Source organism: Rutilus rutilus, assembly GCF_951802725.1.
Source record: "Rutilus rutilus genome assembly, chromosome: 1".
Classification (NCBI taxonomy): Eukaryota; Metazoa; Chordata; class Actinopteri; order Cypriniformes; family Leuciscidae; genus Rutilus; species Rutilus rutilus.
Window position 1 is genome coordinate 33,035,433 of NC_140209.1, and position 21,298 is coordinate 33,056,730.

Genomic DNA, 21,298 nt, shown 5'->3' on the forward strand with positions numbered 1-21,298 from the left:
GCCTTCATTTCTTTAGGTTGTCTTACGTCCACGGCGTAGTAGTTTAAATTGTCGCTGTCCTCTTGAAATGCTAAGTTCACTTGCAGGGACTATAAATGTCTGGTTTTTAGTTAAAGCTAAAGCAGTGGTTCTCAAACTTTTTCGGTCGCACCCTTAAACCTTTACAAAATATCTACGGAGAATATGTTGGTATTCTATTAACTGAAAATCTTCCCCTCTCCAATTCATTTTCAGTGCAGGGCTGGCGACTTCCGGCGACACGAGCAACAGAAAACGTTGGCGACACAATGTAGGCGTCAAGTGACATTACTGTCGGATCCAATATAGTCGGCACTGCATCTTTTATTTTGAAAAGGCTCTCTGAAAAGCCTGCGTCGAACTGTGACTTGTTTAAAAATGAATCCGCAGTAAAACGAAGCGAACAAACGAACAGTGTCTTACTGACGCGATCTGACTGGAATCTCGTTAAAAATAATTCATCCACGCTTTCTTAATGTTAGGATCACAAGGACTGTTTTCTCACAACTTCAGAACATCTTGTAATCCTCAGGCATCTCTGGTTTTGTTGCTGGAGTAATCCTGTGTTTGCGTCTGTGTTGTATTTACTATCACATGACATGATGTGGGCGGGGCTAAAGAGGCAATGATGTAGAAGCAGGAGTTGATCTTCTGCAGAGGCAGTCTTTGGTCACACTATGACATAATAATGTGACAAAATCCTGTTTTTGGACTAACGAGGAAGTTTTGAGTTCTGAAACTTACATGATTATTTTATAGTACAATGACCTCTTATATGTCAAAATCAAAAAGTTTGATTTCTCAGTTCATGACCCCTTTAAGTTACTTATAGACAGTAAAATGTCTGTTGGGGGACCATCAAAATAAAGTGTTAATGAGAGTTTACGCTGTAAATTTGACATGTAGTTACTTATAGTTAGTAGAATGTCTAAAGTGGACCATCAAAATAAAGTGGTACCACTTATTTAGTCTAGTTAACGATAACCCTGGTCAAAGGCCACTTTGCTTTTATTGTATGGAAAAGAATGGCCAGGACTTTCATCAACAGATAATCCTTTCAAATTAATGAAAAGAATAACAAATTTAAACACACGAGGGGAGTAAATAATAACTAGTAAAAAAAATTATAGTAGTTCTCTTTAATTGTGCATTACAGAAATAGTTTGTTTTCCGGTAATTCCTAAAGGCTTTTTGAGAAATATATTCAGTAAATCCACATCATTTTCAGCTTTATTTCACATAAAGCAGAATAAACAGAACAGATACGGCATTCATAATCCTCTCACCGATTCACAGAAGCGAACCCCATGCAGGTTTGACTGAGGTTGGTCATTAGACTAACATAGTTAACGAATGTACCATGCCAGTGCTTCCAGTTTACTTGACGCTTCAAATTACCATATGACTCTGAGAGGGTTTGCAAATAGGCATTTTTTTAATGAGGAAAAATGGAATGAAGTGTAACATATTAATAATGAGAAATTTGTCTTTGGAGAGGACTCATTTCACATTCCCAGCGTTATTCTGAATGGATTAGCAATGTGATAGCATGCTATGGAAGCAAAGCCAGGATCTCATTGTTATGGGCAATGGCTCTTCACCTAAGTGCACTGCTAATACACTGAATAGAATGAAAAGCTGCAGGAGTATTTGTCTGCCATTTGATAAATCTGAAATTACTGCTTACAAAAGTCCAGTGCGGAAAAGTCCAGTTAAACTAGCATGAGTTCCGATGCCGGATCGGACTGGTTTATGCTACAGCACAAAGTTATAAAACTTTACTGTTGAATGTTTTTTCTGGGGGACTTTTTGCAGGCTAAGTTAGTTATGAAACTTGGTGGGGATCCCAACATCCCATGATTTAACATTCAAAACACAATCTAAGCTGGTGACCAACTATGCTAGTAGTCTTTTCAGCCATAGCTTTAGAATAAACATGAATTCTGTATAAAAATTAATTTAGATTAGTTTTTTTTTAATTCAGGTTGGTTCAGGTGATGTCATGGTGTGATTCCTCAATCACTTAACAGACAAATTAATAATTCATTATTTTATTTTAAATATTTTTTTTACCTTAAATATATCTAAAAACTTTCTACATTTTGCACACATGGCACAGCATCACATAGAATTTAAACAGTTTTTCCTTTTTAGTACACATCAAGGAGGAAAAAAGTAAATAAAAGAATAAAAAAAATTAACAATAAAAACACAACCACTAACAACAACCGTTACATGCAATTTTACAAGGAGTCAGCAACAATGTGAAGTAGAAATTGTGCAGTATTATTTGCCCTTTGTCCTTCTGTAACCAAAGGGAGAGAGTAATTTGTTCCATAGAACATATTTGACTGACAATGCATGAAAAAATATCCACATCAGGAGGGTTTCTATTGAGCCAACATTTAGTGAAAGCTTTTTTGCAGGCGACCAGAAAAATCTTCAAGAGGTAAATATCACTTTTACCCAAACCCTCCGAAGTAACCCAGAGGAACATAGTGAGAAATGACACATCTATGTCAAAGCCTAATATTCTGGAAATTAATTGCCCCACCCTTACCCAAAAAGGCTGAATATGTGGACACAACATAGCATTTTCTTAAAAATTTTATAAATGTTTTTCAGCCATCCAACATAAACACAAAGAGTACATGTCTAACTACATGTATTTTAAAATAATTTGTCTTTACTCTTTGGCCCATATCATTGGCACACAAGCAAATACTGAACATGATCATGCACAAAGTCACAGAGCAAGAAACGACAAACAAAGTCCCTGCATGTCACGTTTTGATGACTGTGCGAACTATCCTCCTCATTACATTAAAAATCAGCCCTCTTGTTTGCCTGCTTATTTTTTCCTGTACTTTCCCCAAATTCCTTTTGTTTTCGCAATCATGAAACGGATCAATGGGCTGTACACACAATTACTGAATGCCACCGGTGGGACACGGACCAAAAGAGTCCTACAGTAGCCATGAGATTAGTAGGACAAGTGAAGTGAATGGAGACAGTTTAGTAACCTCCCTGTCTGCCTGTAGAAATTCATCTTATCAAAATGATCACTTTATCACCTTTTTTTTTTTTTACGCCCACAACTGAAAAACTGGCATGCTAATGTATTTCACTCATGTTCTCATTAGTCGCCATAATTTTCTGTCCGGCAGAACATGCTAGTCTAAAGGTAACCGGAATTATTTCTCAGAAAGGAAGCCTTGTGTAGCAGTAAACACGTCTGTAAATGCCAAACTAAACACACAAAAATGTGTAGAAAGCCTCTTGACACATTATTCATTTTGAAAGGATAGAAGTTTACTCTACACTGCATTAAATGTGCTATCCTTTTTTTCCCCCCCCTTCAAGAACATTTCCCATTAAAGCGCTGGTCTTGGGATGTGTTGTGATTTATACGTCCGTTGCTGTTCGAGTAATTACGGCAGCCTCCTCATTAAATTACAGTCTACATTCACATTCATAACCTGCAGAGAAACAATCTCTGGAAGAAAGTTCGCTCATGTGTTGCACACCAGAGGCATCTCTAAATCTGCATTGACCCTCACTTCCAAACACCTTTCGGTCTCTTAATGCCCATTTGCACTCTCACAGTAGCATAATATAAACAACGACGGTTTAATTAGTGGGATTCATCTATTTATTTTGCCTTGCTTTAATGAGCACTCAAAGAATTTGCTTTTGTCTGCTAAGGTTCAGTACTGTCTTTCTGTGCCAGCTGCTCGCCTCCTTTTAGCTTTAAAACAGTACTCATCTAATTAGTAATTAGTGTAGTACAAGCACTTTTATTATCTTTTACCACAGAAAACGGTGGCAGTTTCTGGCTAATTCCTGAAATGTCACTAGTCTTTCACACTTGGGGCACTTGAGAGTGAATACATGTACTGTAGCCCCTGCACGGTCTGAGGGAAAAACTGTCCCCGGGAGACAGGGATTGGCACACAATCTTTATTGCCCATTGATGTCCTCATGTTTGATGTCCTGGAGTGAATATTTTTTCCATCTATAGAATGCTAGAGGCCACTGACCCATTTTTCTAAATCGCACACACTTATCCAGACATGGTTTACAAAACCAGAATAAATAGATGCATGTTTTCCCCCCACTGCTATAAAGGCTTAAAAACTGTTTACCTGTAACCAAAATATGTCAGTCCTAGCAGATATATTATAATTAAGGTATATTTGGGTGTTTATTATTAAAATGTGTCTGTCTGTTTTGCATTTAATTACATTTTCTAGGTACAATTTACTGTGCTTCAAAAAAAAAACTTCATGATGTTATACTTCATAGTGTCCAAGTCCACTGGGCTAGATGGTATTCCAGCGAGACTTTTAAGAGATGCTGTAGATATTATAGCTCCAATTATTACATTTATTGTGAATCTTTCTTTAGAAAAGGGTATAGTTCCATCTGATATGAAAATAGCCCAAATCATTCCATTGTACAAGAAAGGTAATACTGTAGATATGATCCTGAAAAATTACCGTCTGTTCTCCAATCTTATGTGGCTTCAAAAACTTTACAAACAGATGTATCAATTTGTATGCAAGAATGGTTTAATTTATGAATTTCAATCAGGTTTTAGAAGATCTTATTCGACTGATACTTCTTTACTTTATTTAACAGATTTTATTAGAAAGCAGATTGATGGAAGTAAGATGTGTGGAATGGTACTCATGGATCTTCAAAAAGCTTTCGACACAGTGAATCATTCAATATTGCTAGACAAATTATGTGTCATGGGTTTTTCAAGTATGGTCATACCCTGGTTGAACTCTTATTTAACTGGGAGAATTCAAAGGGAAGAATTTGATGGGATACTCCCTGAGGAGACAATCATTAATAATGGAGTTCCTCAGGGAAGTGTCCTAGGCCCCCTTTTATTTCTCTTATACATAAATGACATGCAAGCTGTTTGTGACTGTAATTTGTTTTTATATGCTGATGACTCTGCTCTACTTGTTTTTAGACAAGGATGTTTTCAAAATACAAGTGATATTAGGTGAGGAGCTTTGTAGGGTAAGAGACTGGCTCTCTGATAACAAACTTTTATTGCATCTAGGTAAAACTGAAGTAAACTGAACAAAGCTCGTAACTTGTCTATCAAGGGTAGAGGATTGTGTAATATCAAACAGAACCACTGTTAATTATCTTGGATGTGTTTTGGACAATGATTTGAAGGGTAACTCTCGCCAAAATGCAATCTAGGGTCTTTTTGTTAATCTACCCGAGTCAAACTTTCATTTAAAAGCATAATTAGAATGGAAACACCACTTTTAAGTTTGACCGTATTTTCTTTTTCGGTCAAATTGCCTTTTGAATGGGAGCGCTTGGGGCACTTCTATGATAGCATCAAAAATCGCTATTTTTAAAACACTAAGAAGGCTCGACACAACATGAAACTTTGCTCGAAGTATCACCAGGGGCTCTACACGTGAACTCCAACATTGATAACATTGTTTGTGTACACAGAGTTTACTAAAAAGAAAGATTTTGAACAACTCACTGTAGCTGTGTCCGCCGGCATTTTGACAGTCAAAAATAGTCGATCTCCGAATGTGAATGAACTGACTCTGACTTTTAGTATTGTTTCTTATATGATGATCCTTTTTCAAATACAAGGTCAATATTGATTTTCACTGACGACGAAACAACAAATTATCCGTGAATTCATATGGAACTAAGCTTTAGGAGCTTTCCATCTTTACTCTCCTCCCTGTTACGTTGCATTCGGAGATCGACTATTTTTGACTGTCAAAATGCCGGCAGACACGGCTACAGTGAGTTGTTCAAAATCTTTCTTTTTAGTAAACTCTGTGTACACAAACAATGTTCTCAATGCTCAAGTTCACGTGTAGAGCCCCTGGTGATACTTCGAGCAAAGTTTCATGTTGTGTCGAGCCTTCTTATTGTTTTAAAAATAGCGATTTTTGATGCTATCATAGAACTGCTCCAAGCACTCCCATTGAAAAGGCAATTTGACCGAAAACGAAAATATAGTCAAACTTAAAAGTGGCGTTTTCATTCTAATTACGCTTTTAAACGAAAGTTTGCCTCGGGTAGATTAACAAAAAAGACCCTAGATTGCGTTTTGGCGGGAGTTACCCTTTAAGTGGTACAAGTATGGCAATGAAAATTCAAAATTTAAAAATACTTGTTTATGTTTCATGTTTAGTGCTATGTCATCTGGAGTACGCATGCATTTCTTGGATGTCCGATTTGTCTCATTTATGGCTGGTCAAGTTACAGAGATCTCAAAATAAATTGATATGGTTGGTTGCAGTATGCAGTGCCAGGATAACCTGTCTCTAGAAGTGAAGTTGTGCTCTACATCAAGTAACACAATGGAAACAAAGTTTTTTTTTTTTTTACTTTATTGTGATCTTTATTCAACTGATGTTATAGTATGCTGTGAGTACGTATTTGTAACAATGCCTATTGATAAATGTGGAATTGTAGTCATTGGTAGAGCAACAAATGCAGTGCAGGGTTGAGTCCCAAAATAATTCCATTGGCTCAAAAAAAAAACATGGTTTAATGGTAACTCTGTTCATGGCCTGAAAATTACTTGATTACTGTTATTACCATTAATGTATGTGACTGTTACATAATAGTATATAAACCAAAGTTGTAAATGAAAGATGTGTGAAATTAAACCAAAAGTGTAGCCTACATATTAGTACCTAAATTGTACATATTAGAATCTTTATATATTTAGAATCTTTATGGGTATTGTCCCAGTGACAGCTTTTGTACCATTTTTCTGAGAGTGTATTAGCAAAGGCTATATATACCAAGATGATGCAGTTGTATTGCTATGAATGGGATACACTGAAACGTGCAATATGGTGGCTCAAGGGCAGCTCTATAGTAATGCAAGTCCCACCTTCTAAATAAAAAAGACAATCGTTATTGGTAATGTCATCGCGCCAGATAGAAGCTCCAGTTCCGAACCCAGAGATTTGCTCTTAAGACTGTACATGAGCATTGGCGGGACCAACCTGAAATATATGCATTCAGACATTTCATGTCAGATTTATTTCTGATTTGAAATATGTGAGTATGGCCATTATAGTTTTTGAGATTTCAGTGCTGGAGTTGGAGTTGCAAATAGTTGCCTGCAGGCTTTGCAAAAACATGTATAGCTGGAGAGTGGAATGACTTTCCTTGACAGGGACTTACAGGGTATTATTGTTATTATTATTTTTTGATGCAGACAGCACTGTACAGGGGACTAACTCTTCACAGCACTGTAACCAATAATGCTGTAGGTATTTGTGCCTGCCTCTCGCTTATATGTGAAGTGGCTTTGGAAGTTGCACATCAGGGATTTTGGTTTATTTCCAGGCTATGGTATTGTTTGGATGCAGTTCGTGGCAGAAATGGATAGGAACGAAATTCAAAGGGAAACAAACTATGGCAAGTTGTGAGGACGATCTTTGTTTATTTAATGAGTGATTGACAGAATATAAGCCTTTACCTCTTCTAGAACCTATTTAGAAAGGTATAGAGCTAGGTAGTCAGTAGGATTGTGAGGCCTGTTCTTGTTTGAGAGTGATACAGGAGGTTTTCTACAGCAGTCAGGCCCTTTGGTCCAGTGAGGACTAGCACAGCAAGTGTAAGTAAGTTGAGCAGTTCAGCACAAGGATTTCTGCTGCGTACACCATCTGATCCTGGGGCTTTGTGGATTCCAGCTGCTTTGTGCATAACACATCTGAAGTTTTGAACAGAGCTTACAAGCTTTGTGTAATTTCAGTTACCTGTCACGCTAATTGCTATTAACTGTACTGGTTCGTTTAACCGAATGCCGCTTCGGTAAGAAAGCATCTGCTAAAACATAAATGCAAACGTAAATTGGGGGGTGGTTGCCAGTTTAATGTGATTTAACCAGGTAGGACGTGTCAACATGTTTGCTTTTTAGGATCAACATTCCTATTAAAAACCAATCATTTCATGGTTAGGCTTAGAACTGCAGTTAGGAGCTTGAATATTCATTATTCATTAGTTTCAGAACATGGGTAAAGAATTGAGTTCACCGGTCAGAAAGATATCCTCTTCAGTCTCTTGAGTGTTACATGCCATCTTTTTCTTCACTGCAAAAATCAGAACAGCCATTTTAATCGCCATTTAATATTTGAGTCTCTGTTTTTATCTCATTTTTGGTCTTGTGTGAACAATAACCCAGGCTTTATTTTTGGGGCAGCATAATCAAATATCACTCACAGAAATATCACAAAGATGTGTTTTAGGTAAAAAACAAACAAAAAACCTTTACTCTCCTTGGTGTAAATTATGATCTGCTGAATTCACAACATGCTTTTGTTACATAAGTTTAACCCCATGTTTTCAGTTATGTCGTTAAAAAGTGTGCTTATTTCAGTAGATCCACTGCATTTTAATAAATGCGCACATTTTTACAGAATATAATCGCATATGGTGACAGTTCTGAAATATCTAGCTGATTTTACATTGGCACCTAGTAATGCTTTACAGTAAGTATTACTATATACAAATACAATTAGTAAATGCATTAGTTTACATGAACTTACTATGAACGATATATATTTTTACAGCATTTATTAACCTTTGCTAATATAAGTTAATACAAATACGGTTCATTTTTGTTCATGTTAGTTCACAGAGCATTAAATAAATAGTTCAGTCATGAAACTCAGGATGGCGCTGATTGATGGGTTCTTAATAAAATCTGCAAACGATGACATCATCTATCATGGCTCGAGCTGATTGGACTCTTCTGATTCTGCAGCCAATGAGCTCGCTGCTTTACTTTTAAATATTTAGGCTCTGTGTTTGCTGTAAGCAGTCTTGCACCACGGTATAAGAAACCCTCAATGTTAACTAATGTATCATATCGATTGATGATTACGAATTATATACTATTTAAATGAACATTAAGTAATCTGATTTATGTGTGCTATGTCGTATAGATGCATTCTCCCGACATGGATGTGCAAGCTGTCGCCTTATCTGTGATTCAACATTATGGATGAAACAATGGGAGGACAACCGCTGGAAAACTTTGCACGCCATGATGTGGATGTTGGCTTTAAGGATGATAACTCGCATGACAACTTACTTGAAACATTTTCCTCTGTATTGTTCGAAACAATCCCCTCAAGCAAGTTATCATTCTGAAAGACAGCATTCACAAATTTGTCCAATTTATTCCGATTGACGTGGTTACATGAGAGTTTTATTTTTTATTTTTTTTATTCGGACTGGGCTAATAATCTGATTATAAGGGTCCATGTAAACGCAGCTCCTGAAAATAACCTTTTAAGCCCAATTAGCAAAAATTCCCTAGCTAATGCTGCACAAGTGCTTGACCGATTAATTGAAAAAAAGTACAGGTGTCACAGGTTGCATATTGGTAATAGCTCGCCAGTGCTTTGTCCTTGGTCCAATGGTTCATAGTAACACAGTTTGAATACATAGGAATTACGACATATGGTTTGTGACAAGCATTCAGTAAGATGGCGGACAGTATGTCAGTGCAAAAATGTTAATTTATGTGACATGAATGTGTACAAGTTTGTTAACTTGGAACATTCTGTTGTCCCTAAATATATAAATCCTATAAATGTATGAATCCTATAAATATAAAATCTTCCAGGTCTACAGACATTTCTTATGACATCCGCTTCCAACATTACAGTGCTTGTGATAAAATAAATTCACTTCACCAGCTAATTATTCTTCGACAGTGATGCCATAGAAATAAGCGCTTGTTTCTCTGGTGCATTAGATCTATATAAGGGGATCCACTTAATATGTGGCAGATCTGGCTTATTCAGGCACAAATGAACCTCAAAATACAGTTTGGTTTTGAGTTGGACTACCAAAAGTACCAATATGCGGACAGTACAATACAATCCCACCATGTTTCAGTGAGCTATACCTAGCAAGCCTCAACATACAGTGAAATCAACTCTCAACCATTTACAGGTTAAGGGTTTACCTCCATTTTAAAACATAGCTCAATTTATTTAAAGAGAATAAGACCAGCTCAAACGGGGAGTAGCTTTCATTCAGCTTCAAATTGAAAAGCCAATTATTCTCAAAGACAGCGTCAAGGCCAAAGCCAGAAGCGTGGCAGACAGGCATTTAGACGACACACATAACCGTGTGGGGTAACCTCAATTAACAGGCCTTAAGACACCCAATTTTCTGTCAGTAATAAGTCAAATTACAAGAGCGGAGGGGATTTTTTTCATTTCCCACCACAGAACGAATGTTTGATTAGTTCAGAGCAGCGGGAAGGGTCAGCGTGTCGAGTCAGTATTCACGGGGAATGTTATTCACAGAATTAATCTCCGTGGCTGTGGGTGTAATTGGGTCATCGAGGCGCAGAAAATGCGAATGGTGATCATTGTAATCGGTTGTGAGATGAATGTGTATGGCATCATTAACTCAATAGGGAGGCAAAGCAGTCTTATTCTCACCTAGAGAGAAAGTTAAGCATTCGGCTACCATGCCACTGTTCCGATGTGCAGAACTCTTTCTCTCTGTGTCCATTGTCTCATCGTTGCATAAAGAGGGAACGGTCATAAATAGAACAGGCTAGGATACTATTGCTATGGCTTTGTGTCCCTTCACAACTGCAGTGTTGAGCCGTATTGGCAAAGGATGTGAGGAGAGACTGCTAGACTCTATTTACAGTCGTGTTCTGCCCAAACCGCTGTGTGCATGTGTGAGCTGGTGCCTGCATGTACTGTATGTGACGTTGGAAAAAACCATCTTAGATGAATAATAGTGATGTTTTTATACTCCTTAAAGGTTAAATCATTTCTCTACCTCTCGTGGCACCAAGGGAAATTGAAAAAATAACGACTGGCTATATTCGGAACAGCATGCTACCATATTATTTTGCCGTATATACAGTATGTATAATGTGTAAATTATGCAAATTTTTTGTAGGCATAGTATACTTAGATGACCTACTGCATTTGCAGTCTCCCACAGAGCACACTGCGGGGAATTTTGTACCCCACAATGCTGTGCACTCAACTTGACCATGCGTTTCCAGTAGACAAATGAACCAGAATTAAAGGAGTAGTTCACTTTAAAATGAAAATTACCCCATGATTTACTCACCCTCAAGCCATCCTAGGTGTATATGACTTTCTTCTTTCAGACGAATACAATCGGAGTTATATTAATTAGAGGTCGACCGATTCATCGGTTCTGTAATTAATTTATTGACTTGACTAGATGCTGCATTAGCAAAGAAAGAACAGCAGTTTGTTTGCCGTCGAAACTGAGAGGACTCTAACGTTAGTAGTGGCTACCTCAAGCAATTAAAGCAATGTGACAAAAACGCACACAAACCTCACCCAAATGTTTTATGTCGCAATTGTTACCATCTATTTGCATTAGTTTATATCTAGCTGGTCACTTGTATGCATTCATTAGCCGGCGAAGTTGCATATTTAAAGCTAGTGACGTGATTTCTCAACTTTGATATGTTCATGTAGCCGACAGAAACAAAAACAAATCAGAAACGTATTCGATTTCAGTTCTTTTTTTATCACTACAATACATATTGTTATTTTGATTAGATAGTCATCAAGTTTTCTAAAACAGAAGCAAATAAAATGAGAGACTATACATGTAATATAGGTCTACATTTATGTAATTTTAATGCTCTGGCCTTTGCAGATATTTAAATGGCTATCTTTAAGCATGACTCTTTGGATTTATATGAAATGGTAACACTTTACAATAAGATTCCATTTTTAGCTTCATTGTTAGTTTGTTAATTTCAAAATTTAGTAACACATTTTAAATTGAGGTTTGATTTTTATTTTATCTGTTATTACCTTAGTTAATGTACTATGAACTACTGTAACGTAAATGATCAAGGTACAATTGTATTGCTCAAATATTAATACATGCAGTAAAAACATATATCGTATATTGCATAATGCATATAGTTCATGAAAGCTAGCTAATACATCCTTGTTAACAAATGGGACTTGCAAAGTGTTACCTATGAAATGTACATATGTTTCTAGGTTATAGCAAAAGAAACACATATTTGACCTGTTATATTTTAATGTTTAAATTATTTTCTGTAGAGTTCGTTCTGTAGAGCTTCTCATTTTAATATATTCATATTTATATATTTATTTCATTTAGCACATTTCAGTTCAGCACTGTTTTACTTGGAGTGTTATGTTTGTTTTTAATCCAGCATCCATTTAAAAAAATATCGGTTGAATAATCGGTTATCGGTATGTACTGTCAAACCTAAATATAGGTATCGGTAAAATCCACTATCAGTCGACCTATAATATTAATAAACACCCTCACACTTCCGAGCTTTATAATGGCAATGGATTGGATTGCAAGCATCAGTTTGAAGCTCAAACTGGTTATTAAAGGCCTTCTGAAGCAAAGCGATGAGTTTGTGTAAGAAAAATATTAAGATTTAACACGTTAAATTCTAAGTAAATTCAAGTAAAATTTGACCTTCCGGCCAAACGGCCACACGCAGTCTACTTGTGACTAAAGTGTAATACATTTGTAATACAAGATACAAAAATTGATGCGCCTCTTTGGAATTGGAATTGATGGAAATATCATCACAACATTTATTACCATCAAGAGGTGCATAAATCTTCGGTCAAGATCATGTATTGTCAATGCAAGAGTCCATCACTCTGTAAAGTCTCTTCCAGAACATCCCAAAGACTTTCAGTGAATTAAAGGTCTGGACTCAGAGGAGCCGATTCATGTGTGAAAATAATTCTTCATGCTCCTCCCAACCATTCTTTCACAATTTGATCCTGATGAATCATTGTCATCCTGGAATATGGCCATGATGTGTCTTCCTACATGGTTGTTTAAGAAATGAAAAGCTACTCACTTTATCAATTAAAGGTGCCCTAGAATTTGAAATTGAATTTATCTTGGCATAGTTAAATAACAAGAGTTCAGTACATGGACATGACAGACAGTGAGTCTCAAACACCATTGTTTTCTCCTTCTTATTTAAATCTCGTTTTTGAAAAACCCCCCTGGAAAAATAGGCGAATCTCCACATAACACCGACTGTGACGCAACAGTCGGGATCATTAATATGTACGCCTCCAAAAATTTGCATATGCCAGCCCATGTTCAAGGCCGGGCTGGAACTGCGCAGCCGAATCATCGTCCGAATCATTTTTCTTCGAGAGACATCATGGCTTGCAAATGAGCGAAGCATGGCAGTTGCTCAGTGTTTGGATGTACAAACGAACACAAAGGTATTTTTTTAGTTCCTTCATCCGAGCCTCTGAAGAAGCAGTGGGTTATGTGAATTTCTGATGTGTAATTGTTCAAGTTCAGACAGATAATCTTTCTCTCAAAGTCGTTCAATACTGTTTATGCATCAGTAAATCAAGCCAGTGACTAAACGATCAACTTCACGTCGTTTCTCTTAGTGGGATGAAAATAATCGTACTTAAACTGTGATTAATATACAGATAGCGATCAAAGAACAATCCCTTTCCAGTCGCCCAAGCTGTCAATCACACAGCGCGAGTTTATCTGGACACTTGCCAAAACTCGTTATGAAATCAATGACGCTGTTACACTGCACAACGAAGCTCTTACTGTACGTACATCATGTTTGCATTGGTGAAATCATTAGTGAGAGTGCAGAAACTGCGTTGCAATGATAAGATCTTCATTCACGTGATCAACAGGCTTACACTAAAGTCTCACAGCAGCCAATCACAGCAGTGGGCGTTTACACTGAAGTCTCACAGCAGCCAATCACAGCAGTGGGCGTTTACACTGAAGTCTCACAGCAGACACGCCCCTTCAAACAGAGCGTTCAAATCAGAGGCTAAAATCAGGCTAGGAAAAATGCCTTTTATTTCTAAATTATAACAAATTGTGATCTAAAAAACATACTAACATTATAAGGGCACCCCAGGAAACATTCTAAAATAATAAAATAATCCATGCAATGGCACCTTTAAGGTTAGTAGAACTGATACCAAACATATAACATGATAGAAACATAATAATCACTGCAATAATGATCCAATCATAGACTCTCAAGCATTTGCCTATTTAAATCCAAACAGATTATTTTTTTTGGCCGGGCGATGTATAACAAATACAGTTAAAGTATTAAAAAAAGAAAAAAAGCTGACACTGAAATACTTATAATTGACACTGTACATTAACCTGCAATAGGAGAAATTATATTAACTTCAAAAAAATTACACACTTCAACTTTAAGCTTATACTCTCACCCATCACTCATGAAAGGAAATTACACACTTGCATCCCTACAGCATGAGCTCTCAAAACCTCTTCTGTTACCAAAGTGCTTCATCTCACAGAACATCCTGTTCCCTGCTGAGCACCAGCTCAATAATACTGCCATTTTAGACATTTATCATGGGAAAGGTAACGTTGGCATAACATAGGGAGACAAGTTTAACCAGCCAGTGGCCTCAGTCATCCCTCATTCAGCACTGTCACTGTCTGTTTGTAGCACATGGATAAATGTGTAACAGGCCTACATCACAGCACTAATATTTCTCAGAACACGTAATGGGAGTTGATGTGTTCAGGGTGCTGTGACGCTGCAGGATCCAGTGCTGGCGGTTGGCGGGCTGCATTATTTAGCGGGATTTGGGCAGGAGTTAAGTGCTGGCAGAAGGGAAAGTGAGATGGACGTTGCATGTCGAGCGTCCACAGTGTAGGGGATCTGCTGTAAAATCCCACATGAATGAAGCATTTACTATTCGTGCTGATCTGTATGGAACAGCTGCGGTACAAACCTGAGCTGCATATAGATGCATTACAAATCCACTGTGATTAGGGTTCAGTTCACCAAAAAATACAAATTCTGTCACCCTAATGTAGTTCCAAACCTGTATGACGTCCTTTCTTCCACGAAACAGATTTTTAAAGAGTAATTTCTATATAATGGAAGTGAATGTGGACTATGTCAAGCAAGCACCATAAAACAACTTCTTCTGTAAACATCAAATAACCTAGAAGAAAGAATGTTATACAGGTTTTAATGATATGAGTGCGAGTAAATGATGACAGAATATGAATTTTTGGGTGAACTATCCCTTTAAAACGAGTTCAGGGCTGGCTTGTTGATGTAGAAAACAATGCCTTGTGTAGTTTGTTGCCTGCAAACTGAGAGTAGTGAATATTTGATGTGTTGTTGTGGATTGAATTCTGTGTGCATGTGCAGGTGTAGGAAAACGCTTACAAGACAACGACTATGGTCTTGGACACGCCGAGCAGACACATTTATTATGGCACAGGTTCTTGAATAGTAAATCCGTGTCCTTGGAGAGCTTCTGAGGCCGTTTGGGAAACTCTAGATCTTTACTGCCACCTGCAGGCCGCCAGAAGCGCTGCACTCTGCAGCTGAAGTTCATTTAAATTGTGTGAACTGATTAAAAATGCCCTTTAAACCAGAAGCCCTGAAGGCAAGCACCACGGTCAGATTTTAAATGGATGTTTAGCATTGAGTGCTCGATAAACACGCCTTCCTGCGTTTGAACGGATTTGTGTGTATATGTGTGCTGTGTGTGACTGCTTGTGTTGTTATGCAAATGCATCTGAAGATGCGCGTGTGCGTGTGTGTGTGCGCGTGTGTGTGAATATGAGTAAGATCATTAATGAGGATGTGAGCGCCGTGGACAGAAATAGCAGACTGAGAGGCCTGCGGGGCAAGAAGGGAAGAAACTCAACAGCAGCTCATGACTGCAGCACAAAATACACAACCGTGCGGATCACAGTCAGATTTTGGGATTGACAACTGTATTGTTAAATTAACCCTCAAATTGTTCTGTGCATACAACAGCAAACAGGAGCGGATTGAAGAATATTTGTATATAAATCAATTGGTCGGTGTTTGACTGGTTAGCATAGCCCTGCTAGTGCATTTCCTAACTCAAACACCTAACCTCAGTTTCACAGGCAAGGCTTAAGCTAGTCGCAGACTAGGCCTTGTCCACACTAATGTTTTTCTTTTTCTCTCCGTTTTGCCCTTCCGACCACACTGAGACGGCGTTTTTATGAATGAAAACAACGTTTTTCGAAAACACTCTCCAAAGTGGATAAATTTGAAAACCCTGTTTTCGCATTGTAGTGTGGAGTGTGAAAACAGATATAGGTAGTTGAAAACGATGACGCATGTTTAGTCATGTGACGCATTGTACCAATAGATATTCATGTTTATACCGGTATTGTGCCTGTTATGTACTATTCACTTTCACACAGTTGATCAAATATGTTACTTTGCACACTCTTCATATCACAGTCCTGCAAAGATGACAGAAAACTCACTCACATTTGCTGTCCAGCGGCAAAACATGAGAGCAGCTGCGTTTTAGGCCATGCATATAATGGTGAGTGAGGGCGACCTGGACGCATCAGTAAATGGTGAGATATTTTGCTAAATAAAATTTTCCAGCCAGAAGAATTGCACGATAACTTTATTATATATTTTCCCGTCTGTATCATCTCAGTGAGCTTCTGTGAGGGTTTACGCATTCGCATCAAGGTGAATTTAGCGTTTTCCGACGTTTTAGTGTGAATGAGAAACTTTTGGAAACCGCATGAAAATACTAGTGTGGACGGAGAGCGTTTTTAAACGAAAACGCCGTTTTCCAATGTATCCGGATTTATGTAGACGTAGCCTAAAATGCATGTTTGAGCTGATTTAACTGATTCATTACAATATAGTAGATGTATTGAATGATTTTGTTTTAGAAGAAGTATTAAGACTTTGTATTGTCTTTAAGGTTTTATTACTTATTTTTAAAATTACAGGTCATGTCGGGACACTCAATGCTTTTGTCCTCACAAATCTGTCAAAAACATTCTGGTTTAATTTTTGGACAATTCAGGGCTTTTTTATTATTGTTGTTTTATTCCCTCTTCCACCACATAAACATTTACCAGTTGTGACTAGTTGTCATCAGCACATACCTAACTCTTTTTCACATTTGGGTTGTAACTGAAACACAGTTAAAGAATGTAGTTGTCTCACTTTCCATTTAGAATCATGTTTAGCACTCCAAAAAGAACTGAAAACCATTTCGTGACCGTAGCCCTTGTTGAGTCTCCCTTTGATCTCATTTAGGCAAAGTCATGATCCTGATTGCTCTGAACAAAAGCATTTTGTCTCCTTGCCATGGGGCATCTCTACCAGAGATGGGGCCTTACCTGTTGAAGTGGCAATCTGTTGAACAACAGCATCCTCTAGTGGACATCAGCACAGAGACAAACTACTTTATAATGTAAAACCTCGTTATCACAAATGGTCTCATAAAATGTATTTGTTACTGAGAAGGACCATTTTGTGTTTACTTTAATGATTAGAGGAATCAGAAGGTCGTTTGTCCTCTTTCCAAAAATCAATTCTCACTCTGATACATTTTTATGAGGCCCAGAGTAATATACTGTGGCAATGGAGAATACAGCAAGTGCTAAGTACATCTGACAGTATTTGGATAGCTACTCAATTTATCTCAATTTATCTAAATAGCCTCAGATGAACTGTCAGCATCTCAGTGTTTTCACTCGTACAGAAGGCTAATGTAGCTGTGGTGAAAACCTTCAGTTTGTGAGGTTAGTGTATTCAAGTGGGTGAAAATGATCCGTCCTACTTAGAAAACCTACACAGAGAAACATTGTTTTTGGGGTCATTTAAATGAAACAGTGTTGCTTGCTCTCTCTTTGCGTGATTGAAAAGCTTTTGAAAGCTGTGGGTGAGGTGTTAGATTTATTTCATAACAGTTGTAGATCAATTTTACCGATTTTTACATTGATGCATTTGGCAGATGCTTTTACTCAAAGAAACATGCTGTTCTTTCCGGCTGTATATTTTATCAGTCTGGTTTTCCTGTGACAATCATTTCCATTGACCTTGGCATTGCTAACATGCTCTTCCAGCTCCCACTTTATATACTAGGTCCTACTTTATGTTAAGTGTCTTTAATGTTTGTCCCTTTGCCTTCCCCATTAACCCACTCTTAAACCTAACCAAACCTGTCCCTAACCTCACCCATGTCCCACCTCAGAAGATAGAAAGTCATATAGGCATGGAAAAACACTGCAAGTAAATGATGACATAATTTTCACTTTATTTTTATTTTTATTATGTATAAAGTGGCTTGTTGCTAAGGCAAAACATAACTGTAACTTAAAACTGAATCATCTCAGTCTCTCTAAATGGTGGTTTCCCATTGAAAATCCATTTTAGTGTGGTTTATTTCACTGAGAAATCAGGTCATGCTGTTCAGTGTAACCTTTGGATTTCTATTGATGTGACACAAAAGCAAACAAAACAGATTGCTCTGGAAGCCTAGCATCCAACAGACTGTGACTAGTTATAATTGTATATTCCACAGAGGGCGTAAGATACGTACATTTGTATCTAAGTTATGCTGCATTACACCTGCTCAGGCAAACCTTAAAGTGGCTGTGTGTAATTACTGTGCTAAACAGAATTGCAAAACTTGTGACTGTTTTCAGTCAGGTTCGCCAAATACTTCCATCTGCAAGGTAGTCCCACTCCAAACTCATGGCACAGAGGTGCTCAAAAAAGTATTTTAACACTGAAAACACACACACAGTAGCCTATCTTTAATGGGCTATTTCACTGTAGATGCAGTACTCGGATACAAACACATGATGGCAGTGTTGAGCTAGTTCAACTCAGGAAAATGTACAGATGCATCAGGTGAGTTGAGACCACACACAGTCTCAAGCAGCTGTCACTTTTCATTGATTGTTGTTATACTTCTGCAATTCAGAAGTCACTCTCAACACGTCTGAGAGAAAACACCTGAGGTACATTAGTGAAGATAAAACAAGCCATTTGTTTTTTAAAGTAACAAGCGGGGCACTGTGCATACTTAGTAGGCATACTACTTAAGGCTTGAATGACACAGTTCTCCAACAGGCCATCGCTCAAGGTTAAACAGCCGCCACGCGGCTCATCTGTTTAATTATGTGACTTATGTGGCTTTAGGCTCTAGACTGGGGATGATGGAAGCGAGAGAGAGTGAGAGTGGCTTGCATGGCTGGGCTGCTGATGGACTGCAGTCAGCTCTGGTTAGTGCCGAGCACCAGTGCCATACCCATCCGCATTCAGATTTCCCATTACTCTTTGATTAAGGGAGTGTCAGCTGCGCACGAGATTGATGAGCTGTCAGGGGAAAGCCGCCAACTGGAACGCCTCATCCTCTTCCTCATTAAACACTCCGGGAGTAAAACTCCTCTTCTTCACACACATATAAACAATGCACTCATGGCGAGAGATCCTAATTTAGCTCGAGCTGTGAGACGCCTCTGTGCAGTTGTGAGGGAAGACAAACCCTTCAAACGGTGACTGCTTCAAACAGCTGATGGTTGCACAAAGATCTGGGGGTGCACAACTCCCCTGCCTCTGATTTTTTTGCGCTCACAAAAGAGAGGGATCAAGAGGTGCAGAGGAGCCAGAGAGGAAGACAGAGGGATGGATGTGGAACAAGGCTGGAGAGAGGCAGGGGAGGGGAGGGAAGAGAAAGAGAGAGATAGATGCAGCCAATGCGCAGCACGGCATCTTGAATGAGCGCAAGGAGAGAGAGAGAGAGAGAAAGAGAGAGAGAGAAGGCAGGGAGGGAGAGGGAGTGGAGGAGTGTGAATCAGGCACTGACAGTCGCTCTCCAGCTGAAGAATAACGCGCGTCGTGCATCGCTGTGATGCTGTCGGATCTGAGCAGCTGGTGCGTGTGAGCTGGTTTTGAGACTCGTGTACACGTCGCTTGGCTGGAGGAAGAGGGAGGAGGACGCATCAGGTTCGTGTCTGTTCTCGCGCTGCATCTGGACCCCGGCTCCAGGGAGCGTGGGGGGCACTAGGGCCAGGCGGCCGGCCGGGGGGACGACATGAGCGTTCCGCTCCTGAAGATTGGCGCGGTGCTCAGCACCATGGCCATGGTCACTAATTGGATGTCCCAGACACTGCCCTCGCTGGTGGGGCTTAACGGAACCACCATCTCCCGCGCAGGCACCTCGGAAAGGATCGTCAGTGTGCGTAACCTTCCGCTTTTCTACTCTTGTCCTGTCTGTTTATCTCTCTTATGTGTCTGTTTGCTCATCCGAATAAGCCAAAGAGTCAGGACCTTCGTGTTAAAGAGCAGTTACACTCCTCTGTGGTTACGATCCTCAAGAGATTTGCCAGACAGGCTTTTAGAGGGATTTTCAGGGTGAGAGGCAGGTAAATTGAATGCGTGTCTGGCTTTGGGGGTTGGAATTGATGACTGCTGTGGATGAGTGATTCTCAGTGGGAGATGATAGACGAGGAAGTGGCGAGATATACCTGGCGAGATTCATGACTCCTGCGAGGATATCCTCACTTGGCAGGGAGAGAAGAGTTTAGTGCCTCATGACTGATGTTCAGGTCAAATTAGGAAAGGGAGGCAGGATTGTTTCTGTGAGGCAGCGGCTCGTCTGCTGGAGCTGATGGTTCTGAGACATGAGGCTAGACTTTTGTAGCTTCTGAGCCAATTCTTTTCTTCTGAAGAGGCACAATTCTCTTTTTCCCACCCCCTCGCTCCCTGTTTTTTAATCAAATCCACTGTACTTCTTTGTGAGAACTGTGCACTTTGTCTCTGTCCATAACTGAATTAAGTGCCTTGTGTGAGAGAGGACAGGCCTTTGGCAGCATCAAGGCTGCCACATTTAAAGTAAAAACACAGAAAGAGAAGATTCAAATCTAAGAAAGACTCTAGAGCTAAGCACTTTGTTATATCCTAAGGTTGTTAAGTAAGCTCTGGCTGAAATTAAACCTTCACAATTCTGTCAGTGTGTGAGTAATTATCTTGCATCTGTGAGTTGTGTATGCTTATGTGTTTTCCAAATGTTGGGTATTGAAAAATGGGACCAGGTGTAAGTAGGTGGAGTGAGAGTGAGATGTGATCCCTGTAATGTTTTCTGGATCATTAAAGTTGAGAGACTGCCTGGGGTATCTGTGTAGTATCTAAGCATCTGCCCCTCAATAAAAGCTCTACTCGGCACAGCTTATGGCCAGGGATGACACTCCATCTGGATGAGAGAGGAGACGCTGTAGGGGTCGTTTGGGTCGGTCAGAATGCCTACGCTGATTTCCATGGAGTCTGCAGAAACTGTCTATCACAGCTTTGTCTAACACATTCACACTCGCTTTGGAAGACCGTTACTACTAATCACAAGCTAAAAGCTGCTTTCCTACAGAGATGTTTACCATGTACAGA

At 38.9% G+C, this 21,298-nt stretch overlaps 1 protein-coding gene across 2 annotated transcripts in view; it reads left to right on the plus strand.

Annotated features, from left to right (window-relative positions):
• Positions 1-21,298, plus strand: part of olfm2a (olfactomedin 2a) — an 89,149-nt gene that overhangs the window by 28,646 nt on the left and 39,205 nt on the right. Inside the window, exon 1 of one of the 2 annotated variants that reach the window (XM_084405282.1) lies at positions 19,498-20,096. The exons of the other annotated variant lie outside the window; for it this stretch is intronic. Within the exon in view, the coding sequence (XP_084261408.1) occupies positions 19,953-20,096 (144 nt within the window). The 5' untranslated portion in view covers positions 19,498-19,952. Of the gene's footprint in view, positions 1-19,497; positions 20,097-21,298 lie in introns of those variants that run through there. 2 annotated transcript variants of the gene reach the window in all.